The sequence below is a fragment of the Panthera uncia genome, chromosome C2 (genome assembly GCF_023721935.1).
Source record: "Panthera uncia isolate 11264 chromosome C2, Puncia_PCG_1.0, whole genome shotgun sequence".
Taxonomy (NCBI): Eukaryota; Metazoa; Chordata; class Mammalia; order Carnivora; family Felidae; genus Panthera; species Panthera uncia.
In genome coordinates, this window is record NC_064810.1 from 54780123 (window position 1) to 54805629 (window position 25507).

Here is a 25507-nt window from a genome sequence, read left to right on the forward strand (position 1 = left end):
GAGGGCACCAAGAATTAACAAGATGCTGAAATCCTTGATCTGGCTCTACCTATTCTTACCTTACTAACTGAGTTGCAGGCCTCATTCTTCCAGGAATATACCAACCTCATTCCTGCCTCAGGCCCTTCGCCTTTCCTGCTTTCTCTTTCCATTTGTTCAGCCCTAACCTACACAACGCTCATTCTTTGCCCTTCAGGTCTGCGCTGGCTCAGGTATTCCTTGCTCACGGCATCTGAAATAGGCTGTCCCTTCCCCAACATGCACTGTCACTGTCTATCCCCAGGCCCTGTACAATTATTGTATGGCATATCACATGTTTATTTATTTACAAGTTTAGTATCTATCATTATGTGATGCTACATTATGCTCTGTTCATTACCTGTCTTTACTCAAGAATGTAACCTCAATGTAAAAAAAAAAAAATTGGTTTTATTCACCTCTGTGTTTCCCATGCCTGCCACACGCCACTAAATAGTGGGGAGTTAGGAGAGCAGATGTACAACATTCACAGCAAGAGAATTTTAAGCACGCAGACCAATCCTGTCCTGAAACCCAGGCTACATTCTGAGATCTTGGAAGGGAACCTACTTTTGAACATCCTCAATTCAACCTACAGGAAGTTGATGATTTACAAGGCAACAACCACCTCCTCCAGAAAGCTTCATAGATGTTTTTTTTGTGGAGGCTTTAGTCCAACCCAGGGAGTGACATCTCCCATGGCCTGAAGGTAGAGTAGGGTAAATAATTCAGCTCAGCCGGAATAAGAAGGACAGGGTCACAGATAGTTCAGATGTTACCAGTCACTCAGGGCTCTTAGTGTTCAAAATTCTAGAACTTCACAGTATTTGCCATTCTGAAAAATGGCCAGGGAATACTTTTTAATAAAAGCAACAGTAGTAATAATAATAATAATAATGATAATAATAGGATAAAATTAAAAAGAAATCTGAAAACAACGGTATTGCTTATCAGCAATGAAAAGGAACATACTATTGATAACGCTCGATGTGAAGGGCATTATGCCAAGTGAATAAAGCCAATCAGAAAGTGACACGTGCTATACGATTCCATTTCTACAGCATTACTGAAATGACAAAATTACAGAGATGGAAAACAGATGCGTGGTTGCCTGGAATTGAGGTGCTTATCTGTGCACAGTGTGACTATAAAGGATGGCACACGGAGATGTGTGGTGGTGGGAGTTCTGGATCCTGATTTTGGTGGTGGTTACACAAGCTTACACATATGATAAAATGAGACACATATTTCACTAATGTAAATTTTGTAGTTTTGATGTTCTACCACAATTATATAATTCCATAAGACCTAAGCATTAGGAAAAAATTGAAAGGTATATGACATCTCTCTCTTATTTTATAATTTCCTATGTATCCATAATTACTTAAAAAATAAAAAGTTCATAACAACACTTTTGGTTTTTTTTAATGTTTATTTTTGAGAGAGAGACAGACACAGCATGAGCAGGGGAGGGGCAGAGAGAGAGGGAGACACAGAATCCAAAGCAGGTTCCAGGCTCTAAGTTGTCAGCACAGAGCCCCACGTGGGACTCGAACTCATGAGCTATGAGATCATGATCTGAGCTGAAGTCGGAGGCTTAACAAACTGAGCCACCCAGGCACCCCCAGACAACACTGTTAAATACAGCATGACAAGGAATGTTTATATAGCACACTACATTCAAAGTCATATTTTGTCTCTCAAAGTTCACAATTTTGTAACCAAGCAAACTATATTTCCTTCAAACACTACCAACCAGTTTTCTGATTTAGTCTTCTGCTTTTCTCAGGCTAACATCTCTAGAAGGTTTCTATAAAAGGTAGCAATTTTGAGAACTTTCAAAGTCAATGTAAAAGGACTTCTGGTTGCATTAACATTTTAATTAAGATGAGTAGAGAATTGTAACAAGATGAGAAGCTTAGTTCTGCTGGCTAAACCTACTCTTGTAGAGGTATTTGAGGAGGATCAGAAATGGAATTCTTTTCGAACTCCTTTAATTCAGAACAGAATTAGGATTTGAAAGAAAGGATATGCAACTGAGAGTTTAATTTTCTGCCTTGAATTTAAAAAGTCCGAGTTCTAGCAGCTCTGGAGCCCCAGAATCCTAAGAAGTTAAGGCAGTCCTACAAGATCTACAGATTTTGTACTCTACATATAAGTATATGCATGTGAGCCTTTATGTGGTCAGGCACTACAGCAGAAACAATCAACTTTGACTCAGTGCACAAATGGTAATAAGGTCTAGATGCATTCAAAAGTACTGAGTGAATGTAACAGGATATAGAATTTGATAAGAGAGAATTGTAACTTTAAGGATTCTATAATCTACTAAAGGAGAAAATAAAATACAAGAAACAACTACAATACAAGGCAGAAAATTTAACTAACGCTAAAATGGTTTTAAGTTTCTCTCAGAATACAGAAAGTCACATGGACAGACTGAGGAAGGCTTGAAGTGGAAGGCAGCATTGACCAGACTCCACATAGGGTGGACAGGATTTCAAGAGGCCAACTGTGGACTGGGAGAGTAGACAAGTATGTCGTGGGGGACAGCACAGGGAAAGGCTAAGAGGCAGGCCAGTCTAGTGGAATGGAGCAATTCCATTTTGTATGGGGCAGATGGTTTGTGAGAGGAAAGAATAAAAGATGGTGGCTCAGGTCAGGTCACATACGACCACCTGTGTGGTCATAAACAATCTCTTACTATTAGCAGTTATGGAAACCAGGGCATGGTGACCAAAGACATTTGTGACTTATCAAGGGTCCTCCTGTGCTTTGTTGAAGCTATCTTTACTAAAAGTATGCAGCGTAAGCCAAGTTGCATAGATCTGTCCTCTACATCGATTTCAAAACATGATTTTAATAATTTTTATAACCATCCACCTAAAACTACCAATTATTAATAAAATCCTCATGACCAAGCAGTTTCATATTGGAGAAGTCATGATTCCAATTGTGCTATATTTTGCTTGCAACATCTCTGTTTCAACAGGAAGTCATGGGGTCCTGACTGTTTAGCTTCCTTTGATCCTTTGAATTCCACTTGCCCTAAACACAAAGAGAATTCTACTCATCAGCTCTGCTAACACTGTTCCCGTGTATAAATAATTATTCAGTGTGGCCTCCAAAACCCAACAACAACCTGGCTCTATTACTGATCCTATAGACATTGGAAAAATGCCATTTTGTATTACATACATTATGTATGTAAAGGACATACATAAGCCTAGATAAATTAAGATGTGTGACACCCTAATTCTTAGCAAATTTCTAAGTTTCATGGTGTGAAGTATTTAAATCAGAATTCCCTAACCAGCAAATTAAGATCTATGGAAGATCCAGGAGCCTTACTGGTAACTCTTCAAGCTGGCTGCCACAGGTTTACGGTTGGGACAGTTCCTGATGGGACACTAAACAACCTGCCCACCACACCCTCCCCTTTTCATTGTCAGCAGCACCCCCATATGTGTCTCATCATGCAGTGTCAAGCTCTCTAGTAAGTAAACAATAATTCTTTTATACCAAAAGGCTGAGACACTGTGGTATGCCTATTACAAGTAACACGTGCAAACTCTGTCACAGGATGAAGTCTGGGTCAGAAGATGGAAGAAAGTGATGCAGAGAGTGAGCTTTGGGTGGGATGAATCTGGGTTCCTGAATCTGCTACTTATTTGCATCATGACATTGGAATATTGTCTTTCTGACTCTCTAGTTTCTCATTACTAACATTAAGACAGTGGCACCGACCTCCCAGTGTTGAGAGAGTTAGATGAGGGAATGGCTATTAAAGGACTAGTTCGGTGCCTGGCTCTACTGTCTCTTGATCAACTGAAGTTTTTACCTTCACTGATGAAAATAATACTAGTGCTCGAACAGGATCAGAAATATTTTGAGTGAAAACTTTGTCTTGTAATCTAGTTAGGAAATGCTGACAAGTATGTCTTGAGGCTGAAAAGCGTTCAGTTACTCCTTTTAAACAAACATTATTCAGAAAATAACCTCACTCTTCAATTGAACAATAACGGGAACCTTCATTTCCAGCTGTTTAATCACAGTCCAGTAGGCACTCAGTCAGAGACATCAGAGGCAAATATGTCCACAAGAGTGTTATATTTAGGCCCATCCTACACTTCAAATGCTTTGTGATACAGCCTTTCTAAGAAGGAATCTGGCTTAGGTTCTAATTTTCATTGCAAGTTTGTCTGGTTACATGTCTTTAGGAACTTACTTCACAATTCGATTTCATTTATAAAACAAGAAAATCCAAATCCACTTAATTCCCTACAAAAGAGGTGAGGCGATGCCTCCGTTTCTGTGCACTTCATACAATTCCAGGGGGAGCCGTGTACCTCCTGGTCTTTATAGGCTCACATGCGATTATGACAGTTTTCCAGAAGATGGCTGTGAGCATAAGTACTTGTACTAGGATTAATTGTTTTTATAACTACTTTTATAATGTAAAAACCATAAACTTAAAAAGCTGTCAATAGGATACCAAAAAACAAAACAAAACAAAAAAACCCCAGAGATAGCAAGTTGTCCAAAATAATTAAAAACTTTAATCTACAAATGATTTCTGGTTTAGTCCAGTGTTTCGAGGATTTCATCTATTTCTTAAAGACACAGGATGTCATCATGTTTTCTGTTCAAAATATAGACCTACTCTAAGTTCATAAGTTTTATGCTGTGGAAACGTTTGCATTTTAAAATTCAAAAAGATGTTGCTTTGTGACATCTGATATGCTACACATTAATCTTATTCTTGATAAGAGAATGCAAATTTGATTTCCTTCCAAATCTAACATTTGGAAATGTATATTATTTCTCCTTTGGAATATGGGATCATTTAGAATATAAATGACTACATTGAAAAAAAGCTTACCTGGCTGAAGCCCATTCTCAGCTTTTTGTTTGTCTGCTCTGGGCACTGCTCCAGCTGTTTGGTGAATGATAACAGAACAGGATATTAACTTTTGGAGGATGAGCTGTCTACAACAGAGTTATAACATGCAAGTATCTAGTACTAAAAAGCATCAAAGCCTAGAACTGGCCAACATTGGTACTGTGGGTCTTTTAAGGCTGGGTCTAATTAAATTAATTAACTAAAGTATACCTCACCTTATCCAAAAAAAGATTAAGGCAGTTTACATAATTAATAAACAACATGGTTAAAAAATTGCAATAGAAAAAAAAAGAAAGTGAAGGAAAAGTAAATGACAAATACTAAGTACTCAAGACGGATGTCAAGAAGGCAGTTGGAGTATGGGTTTCTTGAATGGGAATACCACAGAAATAGACTGGGGAGTCACTATGGTGGGGCAATACTCAAAGTCACAGACTCGTTGAGGTCACCTAGAAACAGGACTTCACAGACAGAAGATAGTGGCCCAGAAATGGGCCCTCAGGTGTGCCAACATTTAGAAACCAGAGAAGGAGTTCAGTTGCCAGCAGAAAAGACGGGAGGGAGAAAAGCAAGAAAACGAGAAGTGTGTTGTCATGGAAGTTACACAAAGAAAGTGCTTCCAGAAGAAAAAAGTGGGGGCGCCTGGGTGGCTCAGTCAGTTGAGCTTCCAACTTCAGCTCAGGTCATGATCTCACGGTTCGTGAGTTCGAGCCCCGTGTCGGGCTCTGTGCTGACAGCTCAGAGCTGCTTCGGATTCTGTGTCTCCCTCTCTGCCTCTCCCCTGCTCACTCTCTGTCTCTCTCAAAAAAAATAAACATTAAAAAAAAATTTAAAAAAAAAGGAAGAAGGAAAAAGTAGTCAACTGGGTTGAAGGTCTCCAAGAGGTCAGATAAGAAGTGACTATTGCATTTGGTCACTGGTGGCCTCACAAGACAGTCCAGTGAAGTAGTAGGGGCAAGGATGAAGTGAGGAGATAGAAGGCGAGGAAGCAGAAACAATAATTACAGATTAGAAAAGTAAGGGGTTTTCCCCAGGATTAGATTAAGGCATATGGCCCCTCTGTCAAATTAATCATTTGGTGTTCTTTTCACTAATAGCCATTCTATGTACATCCATCCCTTCCACAAGCAATGCTGAGCATGAAGGTGGAGAAGCCATCCCCCACCCTCCTGTACCCCAAGGTCCCTCTCCACTCCAGTGAGCAGCTTCTGGCGGCCTCAGGCCTGCACACCTCACTCAGCTTCACCACAGCCTGCAGTGACTTAGCAGCCTGGGGACAAACTATTGTGAGCTCAGGCAGCAGAACAAAGTTTTCCTTCTAATCATAATATGGCACCGTCCCTCAAAGGAGATTTGGTAAATACAGATTTTATTCATCTTTCCTTCTGATGTGTGACTGATTCTAATAAGACTAGTGCTCTGGACACCTGACATGACTGACCTACCCAATCCTCACTCAGCCCCTCATAAAAGGTGGCTGAAGAAAGGTATCCAAGGGATAGAAACTAGTTTTGGTGTCATGGAGGGAAGGCAGAAACCATGTCATTTCTTTTCATTTCTGCAACTTTCTCTGTGCTCAGTCTGTAAGACCTTCCCAAAGTTTATCTGAACCTCGGCACACTGGTTTTAAATGCAGTTTTCATTCGGAGTCATCCATTTGGTATAAAGATCCCCATCCTCGTTCACGTAATCCATTCTAGGTGAAGACACAATGTGTCTTCAATGAAGATTAAGTTTAGGCTATTCTGTCACTCCCTCAAAGTTCCAATAAAGCCAGTTTACCTCAAAACTTGCCATGAGTTCCTCCACAGATGTGTAGCCAAATTCTGATGGTAGCCGATGCTCAGAAAAAAAGTACAGAAGAATCTCCCTAGGAATAGGAGCACAGCAGCGATGGTGATATACCAGGAAGAGTGATGCAGCACTCACCTGTCAGAACTGGGTATCTCCCGGGTGTTAAACATCTCGGCAAAGATGAACATTCATGCCCACCAAATGGTTTTACCACTGTCATCAAAGTCTCCCTCAAAAAGCACAGACTGGGGAAAGGGAGGCGGGTGTGCCTATAAAAGGGCAACAGGAGGAATCCTCATGGTGATGAACTGTTCTGTATTTGTGTCAATGCCAAGATTCTGTGATAGTGTTACCACTGAGAGAAACTAGGTAAAGGGCACAAGGGATCTCTCTGTATTATTTCTCACAACTGCATGTAAACCTACACTTATCTTAAAATTAAAAGTTAATTTAAAAAAGATAGGTAGAGGGGCACCTGGGTGGCTCAGTCGGTTGAGCATAGGACTTCAGCGCAGGTCATGATCTCACAGTTCCTGACTTTGAGACCCGCTCAGCATGGAGCCCTCGTTGGATCGTCTGACCCACCCCCTGCCCTTCCCCTGCTTTCTTGCTCTCTCTTTCTCAAAAATAAACAAAATTTTAAAATTTTTTTAAAAAAATTAAAAATTATTGAAAAAGTAAGAAAGAGAAACAGAGAAAGTAGAAGGAAAGAAAAAGAAGGAAGGAAAGAGAAAGGAAGGAAGGAAAGGAGGGGGGAGGGAGAGAGAGAGAGAGAGAGAGAAAGGCAGAAAACAAGCATGATCTCACAATGCCCATCCATGATCAAGCAGCCCGGGAACGCCCTGCACCTACTTGAGTGTTCTCAAGAGAACTCAAGTTCTAAGAAAACTTAGCATTGCAAAATACCTGGAGGAAAGACATTGTCTAGTGACTTTTTTTTCCCTAAGAAAACCAAAGAACTTAACTCTCCAGAGTAATTCCTTTTATCCAGGGATCCACAGATACACGGATACTCTTAGGAATCCTATGTGAACCCTGATCTTTCCAGTGATTGGCCATTGTTCTGACAGGTGCTTCATTTTGCCAAGAGGCAGTAGCGCCCCGCCCTTGTAGTGTGACAGGTTTTTTAGGATTAATCACCTAGATGACACATATTTCATTCCTGGGAGAATATGAAATCTAGAAATTTATAGCTACTATATCTTAAAGGTGTATAAGAGTGTTTTTATGTTGAAGGGTTCTAAGAACCTCAGGTAAATTACCCAAGGGACTTACAAAACTTTTCAATTGTGAAATAATAGGGCACACAAAAGGTAAAATAGCTGTTTCCCACATAATTTACATTCCTAGTGTTTTAAGTGTATTATTGGTTTTAATACTCATTTATAGTTTTAAAGAGATTCAATCCAAAACATTAAAAATCCTCAGCATGGCACAACATCAGATATAACACACAAACACACACTACCCTCAGAATGATTCCAGGTATGTGAGAGGAGCAGAAATCAGACGGCATGGAAAGAAAAGCTGTAACTAGAGTCCCGAGGAAAGGGGACTTGTGGTCACTTTTATGGCTAGTTTGGTGGGGCAGAAGGGGTGAGGTCTTTTACACAAGCCACTCCTCTCTCTCCCTAAATCCAGCCTCCCATTTCTCCAACACAGGGTTCAAGCCTCTCCTGAGCAACAGTCCTTCTCATGTGGTTATACGTTTTTTTGGGTTTAGATTTAGAGCAAATCAGCCAATCTTCTAAGGAGGTACCTCCAGAGAAACAAATATTACATGCTGGCGGCATCTGGTTGGGACTGAGAGAGCGCTGAAGGGGCAGGTCGGGGAGACCAAAAGTTCTGGATTAGTTCTGAATTATTCTCAACCTGTGGAATTTCTACATCAGAACTCACACCAAACATCATCTATAGTCTAAATAATTTCTCACGAATACATACTATTATTTCTAAAGATAGACAGACATTATTTTAAAATAAAACACAACTTTGTTTGAAAGTTTTACAGCTTTTGCCGTGTCGTATTTTCTCAAGACACTCAAGGTCATTAACCCCATAGGTAGTCCCTGAACCCCGCTACAACATAGCTTTTTCCCAGTAGCACCTGACAGAGCCTGGCATTGCGCCCCCATGCTGGGAACCCACACATTCTTATTACACGGAAGTCAGGCTGGTGGGTGGTACAGACAGCGAGAAATGCTGGGATGGGAAAGCGAATACACCACCATGGGCACTGTGACAGGGGCCCACACCATCATGGGGAGCCCTAAAGGAGGAGGAGGAGTTAGCTGGCTGTGGGTCAGGAGGGCAGCGGAATGCGAAGGAAGTATTCTAGGCCAACTGCACTACGTGCTGGGGACAAGTATTTTCTGGCAATATTGAGCCCCCTGGCCACATTCAACCACTCTTTATAAAGTGCTAGAAAGGTGTTCAGTGCTACTATATGTTTTATAGTATATATAACCTCATGTAATCTTCATGGAAACTCTTTGGTTGAGGAATTATTCTTACCTTGAGCCGCTATGGTTTCCTGATTACTACGGACCCACCCCCACCACAGGCCCTAGTAGGTCCCCTGCACTTTCCTTTGTCTCTAACCCTCTAGGACCTCTGGTTTCTGCCTTTTACTCTCTCCTCCACAGAGCTGCTGATAATTAGCTTTTCCCCTGGCGATTCTGTCCCACAAAACTGATGAGACAGAGGACAAAGTATACAGGTCCTGCAGTCTCCAAGCACAAACACACAGACCTTTTCCTTTTTCTGAAAGATAAATTCGGAAAAAAACTGTCATATGCTGTTAGAAAACTGTAAGATACTAAAAATCACAGAAGAGGAGTCTGAATGCAGTTACGAACTCTTAAAAAATTCCTTCATTTATTGTCTTGAGTCCCTTTCTTCAGTGATTTTCCTTGATGATATCTTCTTTTGTATCTTATCAAACCTCTCTCCACTCACAAACTTCAGGTGTCCTTTAGGACGGTCATAGTGATTCTCTAATCCATGAAAGGTCCTTCAAGGACATATGCCAGCACAAAACTCTAGGAATAAATTGGTGTCTGTTCACTAGTATCCACTTAATCAGGTGGACACTGTGCATTCTGGGAGATTCATGGGTCAAGTCCGCCTTTTCAACAGGACTCTTGTCCCACCAGAAACAGCCCTTCTTCCCTTGGAGCATTTACTCACAATTCTACCCCCCAGGCTTGACAATAAAATGAGGAAAATGTCTTTGTTTAACTCTATCTCTCTTCTCAAGAATTTAAGAAGCAAATATCCTAAAGATCTTCTAGAACTGTTACTTGCATCCAGGACCATAGGAGGTCCTTCGCTATGATGCCCATCTCACTGAATTCCTATCAAATCCATATCCGTATCTGCAAGCTTGAATTGGAAGTTTTTAAAGAGTTCAACTAGCTGAGCTCCAACAATGGGTCAGCACCGCTTCCATCTGCGATGGCCAAGCTGTGCAAAGCTGCAGCTAAGGGCCATTTCCTTTTCACTCCACAGTCATATTCCCTTCTCAACAGAACAGCTTTTTTCCTTCAGAAAAGTCTCTTACTTGCATTAATACAGCTCCATTCTCTCTGGACATGAGCAGGGAAACACAGAGGCACCTGCTCATCCAGATGCTCTTTCTAAAAAAGTAACCTAGTTCATAGAAAAAGAGCAAGCCTCTTACTTGAGGTGGTTTGAAACTCTCTTCTCCATCCCAGTGAAAGAGAAAGATGAGGATGAATAGAAACGGCACAGCTTCACTTTCTAAACCCAGGAATTAGATCACAGTTTCCGACAGACCCCAATTGCTAGTGTTATTTACTTTCGTGGGCTTTCCTTTGCATCAGTAACTGGGAGCAACCTGTAACAAGTGCCATACGTTATTTTTTTTAAGTTTATTTATTTTGAGAGCGAGTGCATGCATGCTTGTCAGCAGGGGGAAGGGCAGAGAGAAGAAGAAAGAGAATCCCAAGCAGGCTCCACGCTGATCTCAGATCTCACAAATCGCAAGATCATGACCTGAGCTGAAATCAAGAGTGGGACACTTAACCAACTGAGCAACCCAGGCGCCCCATGACTTCCTTTTTAAAATTTAATTTTTGATACTTTTAAAATGTAAGCTTACATAGGCTTTTGTGGAGTTGAAATAAATGAAGTCTGCCTGATTGTCAAGTTTACATATACAACAATAAACTGAAACAAGGTGTTATAAGGTTAGCAGTTAAAGGCAAGGACTATCTACCTCTGACTTAACACAACTCAGTCACACCCCATCATCTGAAGATATTTTAATATCCAACAATTCACTGCATTTTACATTAGTCCCTTTCAATTTTGTTAAAAGTATTCTTTGAATATCTACTAATATATGTCACACACAATGTGGAAAATCCAATCTATTTTCAAAGATGTTATTCTATTTGGGGATTAAATAAACTAATACACATAAAAAAAAGTAATATAAGACAGGAAAACGCTAAACTGAGTATTATCAGGTAGTGAAAATGAACACTGAAAACTACTATTTTTATTAATTTTATTCCATTAACATGAACTACACAGAAGTGGCCAGACTCCACTTTGGCAGTGTGGAAAGGGATAAGGATGGAGTCATGTACAAAGTGAACCAAGTAGAGGGAAAGGATTCTAATGACTGTCCTTATAATGGGACAAGCAAAGCAAATCCAGTGAAACATGGTACCCTCCACATCCTACACAGCTAGCCACAATCTTCACGCCTTGAGAAATTTGAAGTCTAGTTAACACAAGGAATAACATGTGGACCAAATACAGGATAGCACAGCACAGGGGGGAAAAAACATAACAAAGAAGACAAGAAATCTGTTTTCACCAGTGAAATGTGAGAAAACATACTATACACCGCTAAAGGCAAAAGAGGAGACTGATCAATGAGGAGCTCATTTTGTTCCAGTTAAGCTTTGTGTTCTGTACAATTCTTTTTCCACTTAATACTTCTATAAAACAATCACCACAAAAAAACTCAAGCTGGGACAGAAAAGAGCTGATTTATTAATATGTTTGGCTTTCAGAGTCTTTAGTTGGTAATAGTATGATGATTTCAAGCACCAAAGATTCTATGTGTTCATCAGGAGGATGGTTTCTGGGAAATTTTTATTTTCCAGTGATGCCTAACTATAGAAGTGAATGTACTTTGAAGTCTCAGTACCTTCAATCACATTATCTCCTTTTAGGTCACATGTAACATTAAAATTAATAGTAATGATACACTTAAATGCATAACAAAAATTAGCCAAGGAAAAAATAAGGAAAATGATGATATATAGCAGAGTATCCAAACTCTACTGCAACACAACCAGACAGCTCTCCAGGTCTTAGTGTGAAGAGTAGCAAAGGATGTGTGTGTGTTACAAAATGTGTGTGTACACGTATGCACACACACACTTACATACATGTGTATGTTTCTGTATGTATATGTATGTAAGTGCATATATATGTACAGTTATATATATGTGTGTATGTGTGTGAATACGGGGGTTAAGAAGAGCATGAGACTCCAAATCAAGGAACCTTGCCCTGTCCTAGCAGCTGTGTAACTGAGACTTTAAGTGTGTTTGTTTCTCCAAGCTTCAGTTTCATCATACATTCTTTAAAAAGTTAGAAATAATATCAACCTCCTAAGGTGGTGGCAGTAAGGAGCTAACATATACAAGACATTTGAGCGAATGCCTAAAATATACTAACAGCTCAAACACAATAGCTATTATTATCAAGAAGGCCTGGTTCACACGAAGCAATGTCCTAATCACGAGACATGTGGTCATTTTTAGTAATACGCACACATTTTATTGATATATACAGGCACATTCACATATATAACTTATTTTTTTATTTTTTTAAATATTTTTTAATGTTTATTTTTAAGAGAGAGAGAGATAGAGCACGAGTGGGGGGAAGGCAGAGAGAGAGGGAGACACAGAATCTGAAGCAGGCTCCAGGCTCTGAGCTGTCAGCACAGAGCCCAACGCAGGGCTCGAACCCACAAACTGTGAGATCATGACTTGAGCCGAAGTCGGACCCTTAACCGACTGAGCCACCCAGGCGCCCCACATATATAATTTATTGCATGTGATGCATCGTAGTGCTCAACTGACATGCATGAATCTTGGAACCAGTAAGGAATAAACCAAGATTCAAATTTATGGCTACCTAACTTCAAAACTGAGGATCTTACATATTACTTCTGGACAAATACTGAAAGGAACTGGTTGGAGAATCCCATTCTTTAGGGACTATACTGTAGACCATGGCAGTATGAGACTGACATCCATCCAGATCATTTGACAAGTGGCCTTTTTCAACCTCATGATACCTGTACAACACTGAGGTCTGACCTGCTTCCTCCTCTTTCCCAGGCTAGAGCTTGCCAACTCAGGTACTACGGCAGATTTAGTGGTCAAAACTTAAGTGTTCAGAAATGTAGCACTCTGGCTTCATTTCTTGGTCAACAACTTGCCTCTGGATCCCTAGTATCATTAGTGAAGATGTGTCCTGATGCAAAGTCCAAGCAGATCCACCTACATAGAACCAAGAGTGCTTCTTCCTTTCTCCTGGGACAGGAGGGATACTAGTAATGTGTTCCCAAGGGAACATATATGCTCATATATGCTCACATATGCAGAGCCCCCACAGCCCTGGATGTTGCCATAGAAATTTCCACAAAGCCCAGGACAACTGCAGAACTGAGTTTGAGTATTGCAGTGGTTTGCAGCCTATTTTCACACACAAGACCATAGCCTGGACCTGAGCAGAAAGCGTATGTATATGCCCCACCTCAACATTTCTTTTTGCCAACTCTCTAATTTCATTCTTCGCCAGCTATCTTCTTCAGGAAGCTTTTGCAGTCATCACTGATCCGGAAGTCAAAGTAACTGTCTTAATGGAAAATACTATTCTGGCCAGGTCCTCTGGTGTGTTCTCCTGGGCTGAAAGCCTCTCACTTTACAACACAGGCCAATCACAGTCTGTGAACCCCAACCAAACCAATTGGCTCCATTAATTTAGAGGTGTTACTGCTCCTGCCCCTCCCTCTCCATATGTCACCTATTTTAGAGCACTCTTCTGTTACTAACTTCTTTGGCCCCCTCCTATCCTTGGTCCCTATTTGGAAAAATTCCAAATCCTGGACTTTATCCCCTCTCTTTCTCCATTCTTTCGGAACTGAGATCCAGACATCTAAATTCCTCATTTAACCTGCCCACAAATGTTAACATTCTACACTGAACCAAAAAGTAAAACTCAATTTCCCTTGGTAAGTTTAGTATCTAAAGCTACAATAGGAGAATTTGTAGAAGGCCATACAAATGTCATGAGGGTCTTTGTCAGGCAAAAACCAAACAACTAAAAAATAAAAGAAAGAGGAAGGAAGGGAGGGAGGAAGGAAGAAATTCATAACACCCAGGACAGAACATCCACTATATTGCCAGACCATGTAACAACAGGCAGTTAGTGACTATAGTTCTATTTCAAGAGACATTTAACCCATGGTGCATCTGTATCAGTGTAGTTAGGGGACAAGTCATAGAGTCATTCTATTGAATCTTAACAACTTTAAGGCTCAGTAGGGGGAAAAAAAGAAGATCAGGAGTTGTCACTGCTTAGAAAGTTCAACAAAGCATATGGAAATATGTTAGCAAATATGTTTACCTTAAATTGGACGTCAGTTTTCTTACTGTTTCTTTGACATATGTGCTTTGAGAAGACTTTGTCAGTGAAGAAGTAACTCCACAACCACTATACATGGAAAAGCTGGCACTGTCTCCAGAACGTGGACTTAAATTTTCCATCAGTGCACTGTACAAAAACAAGCTGAGGCTTATAATTTCAAAGTAGGCATCACATTAGATACTCATAAATTCAGAAACATTAATATGTGACAAATGGAATGTTAATACACCACAAATGAGAGCAAGGCCATAAATATGCCAAAAAATACCATTTATGAATTCTCAATTAGAAAAATTACTATTTATTCCTGACAAATCTTGTTCCAAGGTTTTTGGGGAGCCACGATTAAACAGAATTGACAGTAATGTATTCTTAACAACAGTAGTCACACACCATTTGTCTCATTGGCTGAAGGGGGATCTTAAACTAAAGTTCTGTTTTAGCCTGGGAAAAGGTACATACAGAAATAAAACAAAAAGGGGCAAAGTCCGTTGAAAGAATAACTTAGTCAAGATCTGGAAGAAGAGTGTTCCAGGTGATGTGTAATGATCCCTGGCAGAAATGAGGTAGGACTGCTGGAAGAGTTAAGGGCCAGGCTGCAGGGGTGGCGTGCAGGGGAAGAAGAAGAAAGGGGGAGAGGCAGGGGCTGGCACTCGAGGCCATGGGGTGGAACTGGAGTTTATTCTAAGCAAAGTAGGCACTACCACTGGAGGGTTTCTTGTGTAGTGTATTGTGTTAATGAGACCCAAAGCTTTCAGTATTGTGGGAACAAAAAAAGTTTAAGAGGTCTGGGAAAACACGCAATTTGGAAGACAAAGCTATGTAGGCAGGAAGAGGTCCAATCGAGGAGGGTTCTGCTTGTCAAGTAAGGAGGAGATTGTAATCCTTTCAATGCTAATGTTAAGACCACAGCTCTAAAAAGTTTTGTATATTTATACTGGATGGGCCATTTAAAAATTGGATAACAGTTTACACAAATGGAATGTGTTTCTACTGTCAACAGACTTTTGGCATTAATTCACTAACTTCAGCTGATATTTCACTTAAGATTAAGAACACTGTAACTAATGCTTGTCTATTAAAGAATACTTGCACAATATTGGAAGCCCATTGACTATAGATTCCTTTATGCTGAAATTTTATTAGTCTTTTTAAAAATATTTTTAAATGTTTATTTATTTTTGAGAGAGAGACAGACCACGAGCAGGGGAGGCAAAGAGGAGACAAAGAATCTGAAGCAGGCTCCAAGCTCTGAGCTATCAGCACAGAGACCGACATGGGGCTCCAACTCATGAACTGAGAGATCATGACCTGAGCTAAAGTTGGAAGCTTAACTGACTGAGCCACCCAGGCACCCCTAAAGTAGTCTTCTAAGCAGTCTGTGTGCCTACCTCACAGAACTGTGCTGAGGGTTACCCCGGAAGTTAGCTCAATGCTGGGGCGCCTGGGTGGCCCGGTTGGTTAAACATCCAACTTCAGCTCAGGTCATGATCTCACAGCTTGTGAGTTCAAGCCCCGCATTGGGCTCTGTGTTGATGGTGCAAAGCCTACTTGGGATTCTCTCTCTGTCCCTCTCTGACCTTCCCCCACTTCCTCTAAGTAAATAAACTTAAAAAAACCTTAAAGAAAAGAATTTAGCCCAATGCCTACTCTTAGTAAGTGCTCAGTCAAAAGTGCTTAGCACCTAATTATTATTGTTATTATGATCTTCCTTATCATCATGACCACTATTAATGAGTTTGATAAGATTCTTCCACTAAGATTGTTTTAGGGACACCTGGTTGGTTCAGTAGGTTAAGCGTCTGACTCTTGGTTTCAGCTCAGGTAATGATCTCACTGTGAGCGGGTTCTGCACTGGCAGCCTGGGGCCTGCTTGGGATTCTCTGTCTCTCTCTCTCTGCCCCTCCCCCACTTGTGCTGTCTCTGTCTCTCTCAAAATAAATAAACTTAAAAAGAAAAGACTGTCTATGGTCTTAATTAGACCATAGTTCCAACATTCATGCTGTAGATATAATTCCAAGATGATTCAAAACAACACACAACCTCATACAAAGCTAAAACATATCACACACACACACACACACACACACACACAATGTGCTTTAGTTTTTTGGATAGATTTTAAAATTTAACTCAAATTTTAGTAAATAACTCTAGGTTAAACCACTATCCATAAAGTGGCCTAGCAACATCATGGGGGAAAAGCTGGACCATTTATTCAATCAACAAATGTATCATCTTTTGAGTCAGTTGCTATTCTGGACACCAGTGACACAGAGGTGAGCAAGTCAGCCCTGCTCTTATGGAGTGAGTTAGGTCCTAGTGAAAAATCTACAAAATCAGCAAGGTAGAATGTAAAATATTAAAATAAATAGATGATTCAATAAGACACTTTACAATAGGAATAAGTGCCCTGAAAACACCCGAGCAGGATGCTACGATCTGATAGTGCACCTTGTCAGGAGTGGGGTGAGCTATTTTCGATGGAGCGTGGAGATGCTTGGATGGAGACTCAGACACTTGCAGTTATGAAGAAGAAAATATATGGCCCCGGGCCTGATAGGAAGACAGACATTCAGACAGACAATTCCACTGGTCTTGACAATGGCGTTGCTCACTGTTGTGTGTCAGAATGTGGCTGATATTTAACAGGTAATTACTGAAGTGTAACGGATTATGACAATCTGACCCTTGCAACAGTGGCTGTGTGAAATCCTGAGTTTGCCTGCGAGAGTTGGGGTCCCCAGAGGAGAGAATACTTGAACCAGAACTTGAAGGAAAGACTAAAAGGCTGGTGTACAGCTTGCAGTGGGCAAAGGAAGCAATACAGACAAAGAGAGGGAAGTGTGATAAAGCTCAACTAAAAGCAATTCAGAAACTCTGGGAAGCAAAGTAAGGGCTACAGGGAGGGGCAGGACTGAAGGGGACTTGTGCCGTGCTAAGGAGTTTGTCACTTGCAAGTGATGGGGCCATGACAGGCTTTTGAGTAGAGCAGAGAAGTGAGGGGAATTGAGTATTTCAGGGATGCCTCTTGTCAGCAAGTGTGGAAAATAAAACTCCTCTCTGCTTTTTTCTGGTACTTAAGCCAATGTGCTCCTATGCAAAAAGAGCCCAGGATTTGGATTCAAAGACACAGGGTCTACATGCCTGGAAAGCACCTGTGACAAGTTTGCCTAAGTGAGGGTAAGAGATTGCTTCCTTGAAAACATTCTTTTTATTTTATTGGGCGTCCAAAATATTCAGTTGATTTTATCTTAAAAGTGACAAAAGTCTCACGTAAGAAAATTCTAGCAAGCAATGATTATTATAATTACATATACATATAACAACAAGATAATGAGCCACACGCAAAAAAAAAAAATCAAGTTCATGATTTCATGTTCACACCTTATACACATGTGACACTTTCAGTTCTTTGGCTACATTACAGTAATTTGAATTAGCTGCCTGCTGTGAGTAGGAAGTTAAGCCTGCTCCATTTCATTATCCCCAATCCTCACAAAAGAAAATGAAAAGGTTTGGGAAAAAGGTAAGAAACCCAGCCGTATTCTATTCTTTCTTGTCTCCTTTGTAAAATGAGGTTCCATTCTTAATTGCCTTTGCTTGTTGCTATTATTTTCTTTATTCTTGTATTTAAACATTGATAATTACTTTGCAACAGTGTAATTGCACTCACTTGGAATTTGTATAATTGCAGTACACTCACCTTTCCCGATTAGGTAATGAAGCGTTTCTCTTCATTTCTGGAGTATCACTACACAGCTCCTGTTTTTCTTCAAAGACAGACAAAATGAAGACAATTGCATTTTGATGATGACACAATACAGTGAACTGAAAGAAGTCTTGGTGGTTTATTAACTACTTGTGGATAATCTGGCTTTGTGTGTCAAACATCCTCTTGTAAAATTGCACAGTGTGTTCTTAATGCAACTTATAAAAACCTCTTAATAAAGTGTATTAAAGTGTATTAGTATGTACTAATCCAAGAACCTCTGTAACTTGTTTTTTGCAAGCTCTTTTTCATGATGCTTATTATCTGCTATTGGTGTGCATAGGGGGGACTGCTGGGGGCCGTCAGGATTCCCTTCTCTCACCAGCCTCTGCCCAGACCACCTCCTGTCTTCCCCCTAGGATCCCATTCTATTCCACTTTAGGTTCAGGTTCAGAAACATCCTAACAGATCCTAACCAGAAACGTGTCTCTAATAGAGAGTCAAACTTTAAAGCAGGAAGAGACTCAGGAGTCATCTCGTGGATCTTCTCACTGAGAGAACCTCAGAATTGTAGGTTCAGGGAGGGTAGTGATTCATCTACAGTCCACAGAGGAGCAGAAATGCTTTGACCCCTTGGATTGGTTTTAAGATGGGGGGCAGTATAAGCAATAAGTCAATATATCCTTCTTCCACCTGTCTCTAGAATTCATTGTGATAACTGTCCAAATATCTTGTTCCACCAAGTGAACCCTCGCCAGCAAGTTTAGGGCCATCACCAAGTGGAACAGCACAGCAACAAAGAAAGTTTTAGATGGTAGGTGAATGGCTCAGGGTCTGCCTGACTCCTTTAAATAAAAGAGGTTTTCTAAGCACATTGCAGGCACCATTGATTTTACTCACTGGCTTGCATAATAAAAAGTGAATTTTTTTTTTTAGCCCAACAGCCAACTAATCTATAATTACAGTCATTTGAAAATATTTTACAACTTGTTCTTTCCAAACCCAGGACGAGCATTTGAAATTAAATATTAATTTTAGGATCAAAATTGTATTAACAATTTTTCCATTACTATTTGGAAATTCAACAGGCACATACTTGAAATCATGTGAATAGTTTGAAATTTCTATAAAACACTGGCTTTAAAATCAAGAGAGCCTTACAAAAGAAATCCTGATTATGGGATTGCAAATTATCCTAATTAAGATGAAACAGAAAAAACAAAGTGTGATTTCTTAGGGATCTCACTAATGGGTTCAAACATAAAGACGTGAGTGAGTGACTGATTAGGTTACCGAAGCAACAAAGTATGAAGGAAGGGAGAGCTTACCACCAAAAGTGAACACACAATGATGGCAGGGACCCCGATACAACAAGGACTGGGAACAATAGCCAAAATGAGCTGAGATTTACTAGAGAGACTAAGAACGGCTTTCAAACTTATTTCAGAATAAGAAGATGACAATGAAAATGACAGACTTGCTGCTTAGGCCCAATGGTATAATATTAATATAAAACAGAGAATGGTACAATGACAACAATATAATAAAAGAGTTAGCCATAGTAGTACACAGACACTAAGAAAACAAAACTTTGAGTCCAGGATGCTTCCAGCTTCTCTATCCTGGGACATTGTTTGGGATTGAATATTATAAGAAGGCAACTCTAAGTTTAAAAAAAGTTCAAGCCTCTCACCTGAGAGAAAGCACATCCCATGGGTGTAAAGGAACCAATGAATGTGGGTGTTGAACTAGTCTTTGTGATCTCAAGGGAATCACGAAAAGCAGGAAAAGGAGTAAATAACTGAAGGAGGAGGAATGTCATTATAATTTTCAAAATACAGTCTGAAAATTAAAGAGCTCATATCAACTCTTTCCAAATTTCTAGACAGAATTCAATGCAGAGGGTGATATGAGTCTACTGTGAGGGACGTCAGGCTGTGTGGCAGTGCTGGGAGCTCCTTTCTTAGGAACAAAGTGTCCCTTGGCCCTTCAAATCACACGAGATTGGCAGCTTACTCTCTTCCCACCCCTCTTCCCACTTCTGGAACAACCAATTGTTACTTTTTAAAATCCAAACTGTTGCCAAACTTGTGACATGCCACATAAGTCATATTGAAAACAACTCAAACATTACAGCTAATAGATGTAATAGATGTAAACTGAATTCTTTTTTTTTTACCTTTTTTCATAAGAGAAACTTCCTTTTTTTCTTGTTTCAATGAAAGATCAGTGTCACTTTTATCTAAAACCTGAAAAACAAGCTGTTTACTTAAAGCTGCACAAAAATACAGGATATATCACAGGGTGCAAAATGACCTTGAGTACCAGTGCCCACATCAGAGAGAGAGGCCAGGGGTACAGTTTACGTGCATGTTGTGAAGGGAGACAATCATGTGAGCTGTAGAAAATTATATTGGTGTGCATCTCAAGAATAGTTACATCAAAACTGTCATACATAATTCTGCCATTTCTATATAGGGGTTTTGATACTTCTATCAATATCTGTACATATATTTTTAAAAATCCATATCTTACATGAATGTAACAATGACTCCAACAAACAAGCCAAGTATTTGATTCACCAGGAGCAATGATGGAGCCTCTGCTGTTTTAAGGAGGCTTATCACACTTGTGGTCCATACGGAGCAGACACAGAGCATGAGGTCAATCAGTGTCACGCAATGAAATGTACATCAGTACAATCAGTGCAATGAAAACCTTGGGGAGGTTGCGGCCTGGGACCTGAGGTCCCAAAGTATGATGGGGAAGAAGACATGGATGGGGATGGGGATTACACTTGGGTGTTGACAGAAGGGTCAAATGACCAGAATTCTGGTCATTTGACCGAATTCCTAGAAATCTGCCTAAAAGGGGCTGTGGAGCCTTAATGTGTTGAAGCCAGTAGAGTGGGTGGCACTTGAGTGAGGGTGTGTGTGTGTGGGTGGGTGGGTGTGGGTGTTTGCTGTCTGGGTTGTGGGGGAAGTGGGAGTTGTGAGAGCTGAGGGGAACAGTGTGCCATCCAGAAGCCGTGTCCGCCATTGCTTTGGGAATCCTGAAGACCCATTTTGCAAGGCTCACACAAGACAAACTTACATTTTGGGAATGTACTTCTTTAGATAAGAAAGAGAGAGAGTTAGTTTATGCCCTTCAGGAAAATGGACCCAGAACGTTCCCTTTGTGTATTTTGCAAATCTGTGAGAAGGTGGGGAAACAGGCAGTAGAAGAGAAAAATGGAGAAGGCAGGGGTAAGGCAAAAGCTCCTTGATCTGAAGACCACCGAACAGGTACTGAGACACAACTGTGTCCCCACGTCCATGACCTCATGGAAGGCACGGAGCTGTTGGCTTTCTGGAGCTTGCCCACCATGTCTGTGTCCTGCGCCTTTCAATCCCCTCCGCCCTGCCAAACAGAAGTGGGAGGGAGAGGCTATCTCCCACCTTTTCTCTCCTCCCAGGAAACACAGGCATATATTTTACACGGCACTTTGGAAACTGTGCTCCATCAGGAAGCAGGTTAAATGGGCACGCATGTAGCCTAGCAACAGAAGGCCTTTGAGGCTGTCCATCATTGCTGTTTCTATTTCACTCAAGTCCATCAAAAGAAAAGCCTTGTTAGGTAAGGGCAAATAAATAAAACTGATTCTAAGATGCTTTTGTCCATTTCAGAATAGTTTTGTACTTATACTGTAAAAAAATTTGTGCCCCAGAAGTAAATAAAGCGCACGTATTTTTTAAAGTTGATTTTGCAAAATGACCTTAAAATGTACATCTTATTTATCTCTGATGTATCATAAAACTTAAGGTTTTCTTTTAATGTGCTGAAATATACAGGAAAGCTACATGCTTTTTTAAGTGCCTCTAACTTTGAACTAAACATTTTTGACCAGTTTATAAGCAGCATAACAGCAACCATAAAATAAGCTGACAAGAGGAACGATGTGATGCCTCTAGTTATATAATCACTTTATTGTAATCCATGATAATCCTGCTTGGAATGTGTTCATTTTCTTTGGTACCTCTTCCTTGTGATAAAAATCAGACAAGACGGAAGCAACCAAGATTAACAAAACTGACAGCACTCCCAGTAAGGAACTTTTGTTGGTGGTGTTATCAGCACAGCCTCATGAAATTAATTGCTTTTGCATTTTATTGTTTAGTTCCCTGCTTTGAGCCCTGCCTTGTAGCGGCTGTTTCTGTGAGAGCATCAGATATGTCCCCTCCTTCCAAAAATGGCACCCAAACAAAGCTTTCCCATCTGTACTGCAGGAGAGGTTTTCTTCTTTTCCTTTCTCGTATTTTCTTTATTCTTTGGCATAGAGATGCTTGAAAGATTTTGGATAAACAATTCACACCTACAGTATTTCCTTTCAAATAACACTGTGTAAATATCTGAGTTCGTAGGATGCCGTCTTCTATTACAATGTACTTGTGGCTTTGAAGGTCTGAATTTTTTCAAGTTGAGACAATAAGACAGGCAGTTGTCTTTTCAATGACACTATTTGTATATTTTGATACTACTTACAAAGCTCTTTCATATACATCATTTCATTAAAGAAGTGTTCTCCAGTCTCTTAGGCTTAACTGTGTTTCATACTCTGTAGTTTGGGGATATCTCTTTCCTAAGATTTTACCTCAGTCATGAAACTGATAACACCTCCCACATAGTAAATTAGATTATAGTCAAGTCTTAACATGGGGTTTTAGATCCCTTAATTAAAATTATGTTAACAATGAGCAGAGTGGGATTTGTCATTTCTCCAAAGGATGCAGGGGATCAGCATAATACCACATGCTCAATTTTGTGAAGTATCTATTTAAGGGGATAAATAAATCATAAATAAGTTAGAGGGGAAAAAAAAAAAAAACATACCACAGCCAGCTGTGTAACATTTATCTAATTCAGCTGTTAAGGATGTTTAAGAACTGGTTGGTATCCCTTTTTCTGCTTTCTTTCCTTCTATTTCTTTGCTCCTCCCATGTCTACCACAAGCATTTACTATTATCAAGAACCCAAAAACGCTACCAGACCAGTAACGCCTTCCTGCCAAACTCAAAGACCCTTTCTGGGCTCCTGGGTGGCTCAGTTGGTTAAGCATCCAACTTCAGCTCAGGCCATGGCTTGTGGGTTCGAGCCCTGCATCGGGCTCTGTGCTGACAGCTCAGAACCTGGAGCCTGCTTCTGATTCTGTGTCTCCCCCTCTCACTGCCCCTCCCCTGCTCATGCTGTGTCTCTCTCAAGAATAAACATTAAAAAAAATCTAAAAATAAATTCAAAGGCCCTTTCTGTTTTCACTCTTCCATAGTAAACATTATGTTCTAGGCTCCTCTCTTTCATCCATAAATATATTCAATAAAATTGAGTTCCCAGTATGGGTCAAACACTATTATGATAAAGAATACAAAGTCCTGCCTTATGGGCTATTTTCTAGTGAGGGAAAAAAGAGATGTTAAGTAAATAAAAAGACAGCTATGTTAAGTTCTGTGAAGAAAAGAAACACGGGCAAGAGAAAGACAAGAGCCCAGGTACACCACACCTGAGCCCCGCTGCCTTTCCGGACCCTGGTGTTCTCACTCTGCATCCTCCACCTCTCCCCTCTACCACTTTTCCATACACATGCCGGGTACCCTCTTCTCTCAATGTCTTTGGTTTGTTTGCTGTTGATTTGCTTGTGCCTCCAACTTTTTTCTAGTTTTTCCTCAAACTTCCTTCAGTCGGGCCTTTCCTGCCAACTCTGTGTAAAACTGTACTCACCCTCGCCACGCCCGACACTGACACTTTGTACCCTTTCCTCTGTGTTACTGTTCTCCTTAGCACTTACCATTATCTACCCTGCCACACAGTTTACTTCTTTGTCTTGTCTGTGGTCTGACTGCCCCCACTAGAATGGAAGCGCCACGAGGATGGGGAGCATGGCCCATTATCTTCCTTCTGTATCCCCAATGTCTAGGAGAGTAACTGACACTCAGTATACTCACAGAATCAAAGAAAGTCTTGACAGTACATGCGTGTTGCTGGGGGAAGTGGAGTCCAGGCATTGCAAACAGCCAAGGAAAAGTCAGGGAAGCAAAAATGAGCTTAAGGAGTTGGCGGTCAAGGAAGGTCAGGGTGGCGACAGTGGAATGAATGAAGGGACAAGTGGTAAGGATGAGAATGCAAAGGAGGTCAGGCTAGGTCATCTAGGGCCTCAGCAAGAACACTGAATTCTGTTCTCAGTGTGAGCGGAAGCCACTGGAGGGTTCGGAGGAGGAGAATGACGTGATCTGACTTATCTTTTAAATGAAACAGTCGGATTTTTAGACAGTGGAGGCCAACAGAAGCAGTGAAATCATTGACAGGGCCATTGCTGTGGCCCTGACAGAGATGTTGGTGAATCAGTCAGGGTGGTGGCTATAGAGGAGGAAAGCACAAGGGGTCCATTCAAAGGCTGATTAGGCACAATTGGCTGAGAGGGTGAGCACCCCCGTGTGAAAGGAGGAGAGAATTCAGGATACCTCCCAGGCTGTGGCCTGAGTAACTATGAATGGCGAGGCCATTCACTAAGATGGGGAAGCATAAGAAGTCCCTTGCAATTCCTTCTTCCCTTGATTTCTATAGCCTTCTGTGTCCCAAATCTCCTAGGACATGAATTTTTCTGTCTACACATAATCCTTCAATGAACCTGTTAAAATTTCAGGGGGTTAAACTTTCACCCTTATGCAAACAATGGCCTGATCAGCATCATCAACCCTAACTTTTCATCTTTGCTCCAGTTATTTCCAACTGACTTCAGGGTGCCTGCACTGGAACATTTTGCTGAAACTTCAGATCTTTAGTCCCACATTTGCCCACTCAGATCCCCTGGTCAGCTCTTCTCTTCCTATTTGTAATAACATGTTGTTCCAGGCTGCCATCTCAAAACTTCTGTCACTGTTTAGTCTCCCATGCTCCTCTCCAATTTCTGCTCATTTTCCTTCCAAATGGTTCCATTTTCCTTGTCATCCTTATACTACAATCTTTAGGCAGCAGATGAGCCTTGATTCTTTGGTCTTTAGTTTCTCCTTTGCCCAGTAGAGTACAGCAGCTTTATCACAACCCAGTTCATTTTTTTTTTTTTAATTTAAAAAAAAAGTTTACTTATTTTTGAGAGAGAGAGAGAGAAAGAAAGCATACATGGGAGGGGCAGAGAGAGAAGGAGACAGAGAATCCCAGGCAGACTCCATGCTATCAGCACAGAGCCTGATGTGGGGCTCGTACTCACAAACCGTGAGATCATGACCCAAGCCGAAACCAAGAGTTTGGACGCTTCACTGACCGAGCCAGCCAGCCAGGCACCCCCGAATCAAGTTTTCTAAGTGAAATCTCCATGGTTAAATGTTCCCTCTCAAAAAGTACCCACA

At 40.7% G+C, this 25507-nt stretch overlaps 1 protein-coding gene across 1 annotated transcript in view; it reads right to left on the bottom strand.

Moving 5' to 3' along the window:
* MORC1 (MORC family CW-type zinc finger 1) overlaps positions 1 to 25507 on the bottom strand; it is a 164869-nt gene that overhangs the window by 4456 nt on the left and 134906 nt on the right. Inside the window, 5 exon segments of the mRNA XM_049629169.1 lie at positions 4901 to 4954; positions 6704 to 6791; positions 14399 to 14545; positions 18126 to 18192; positions 20311 to 20380. Of these exon segments, the coding sequence (XP_049485126.1) occupies positions 4901 to 4954; positions 6704 to 6791; positions 14399 to 14545; positions 18126 to 18192; positions 20311 to 20380 (426 nt within the window).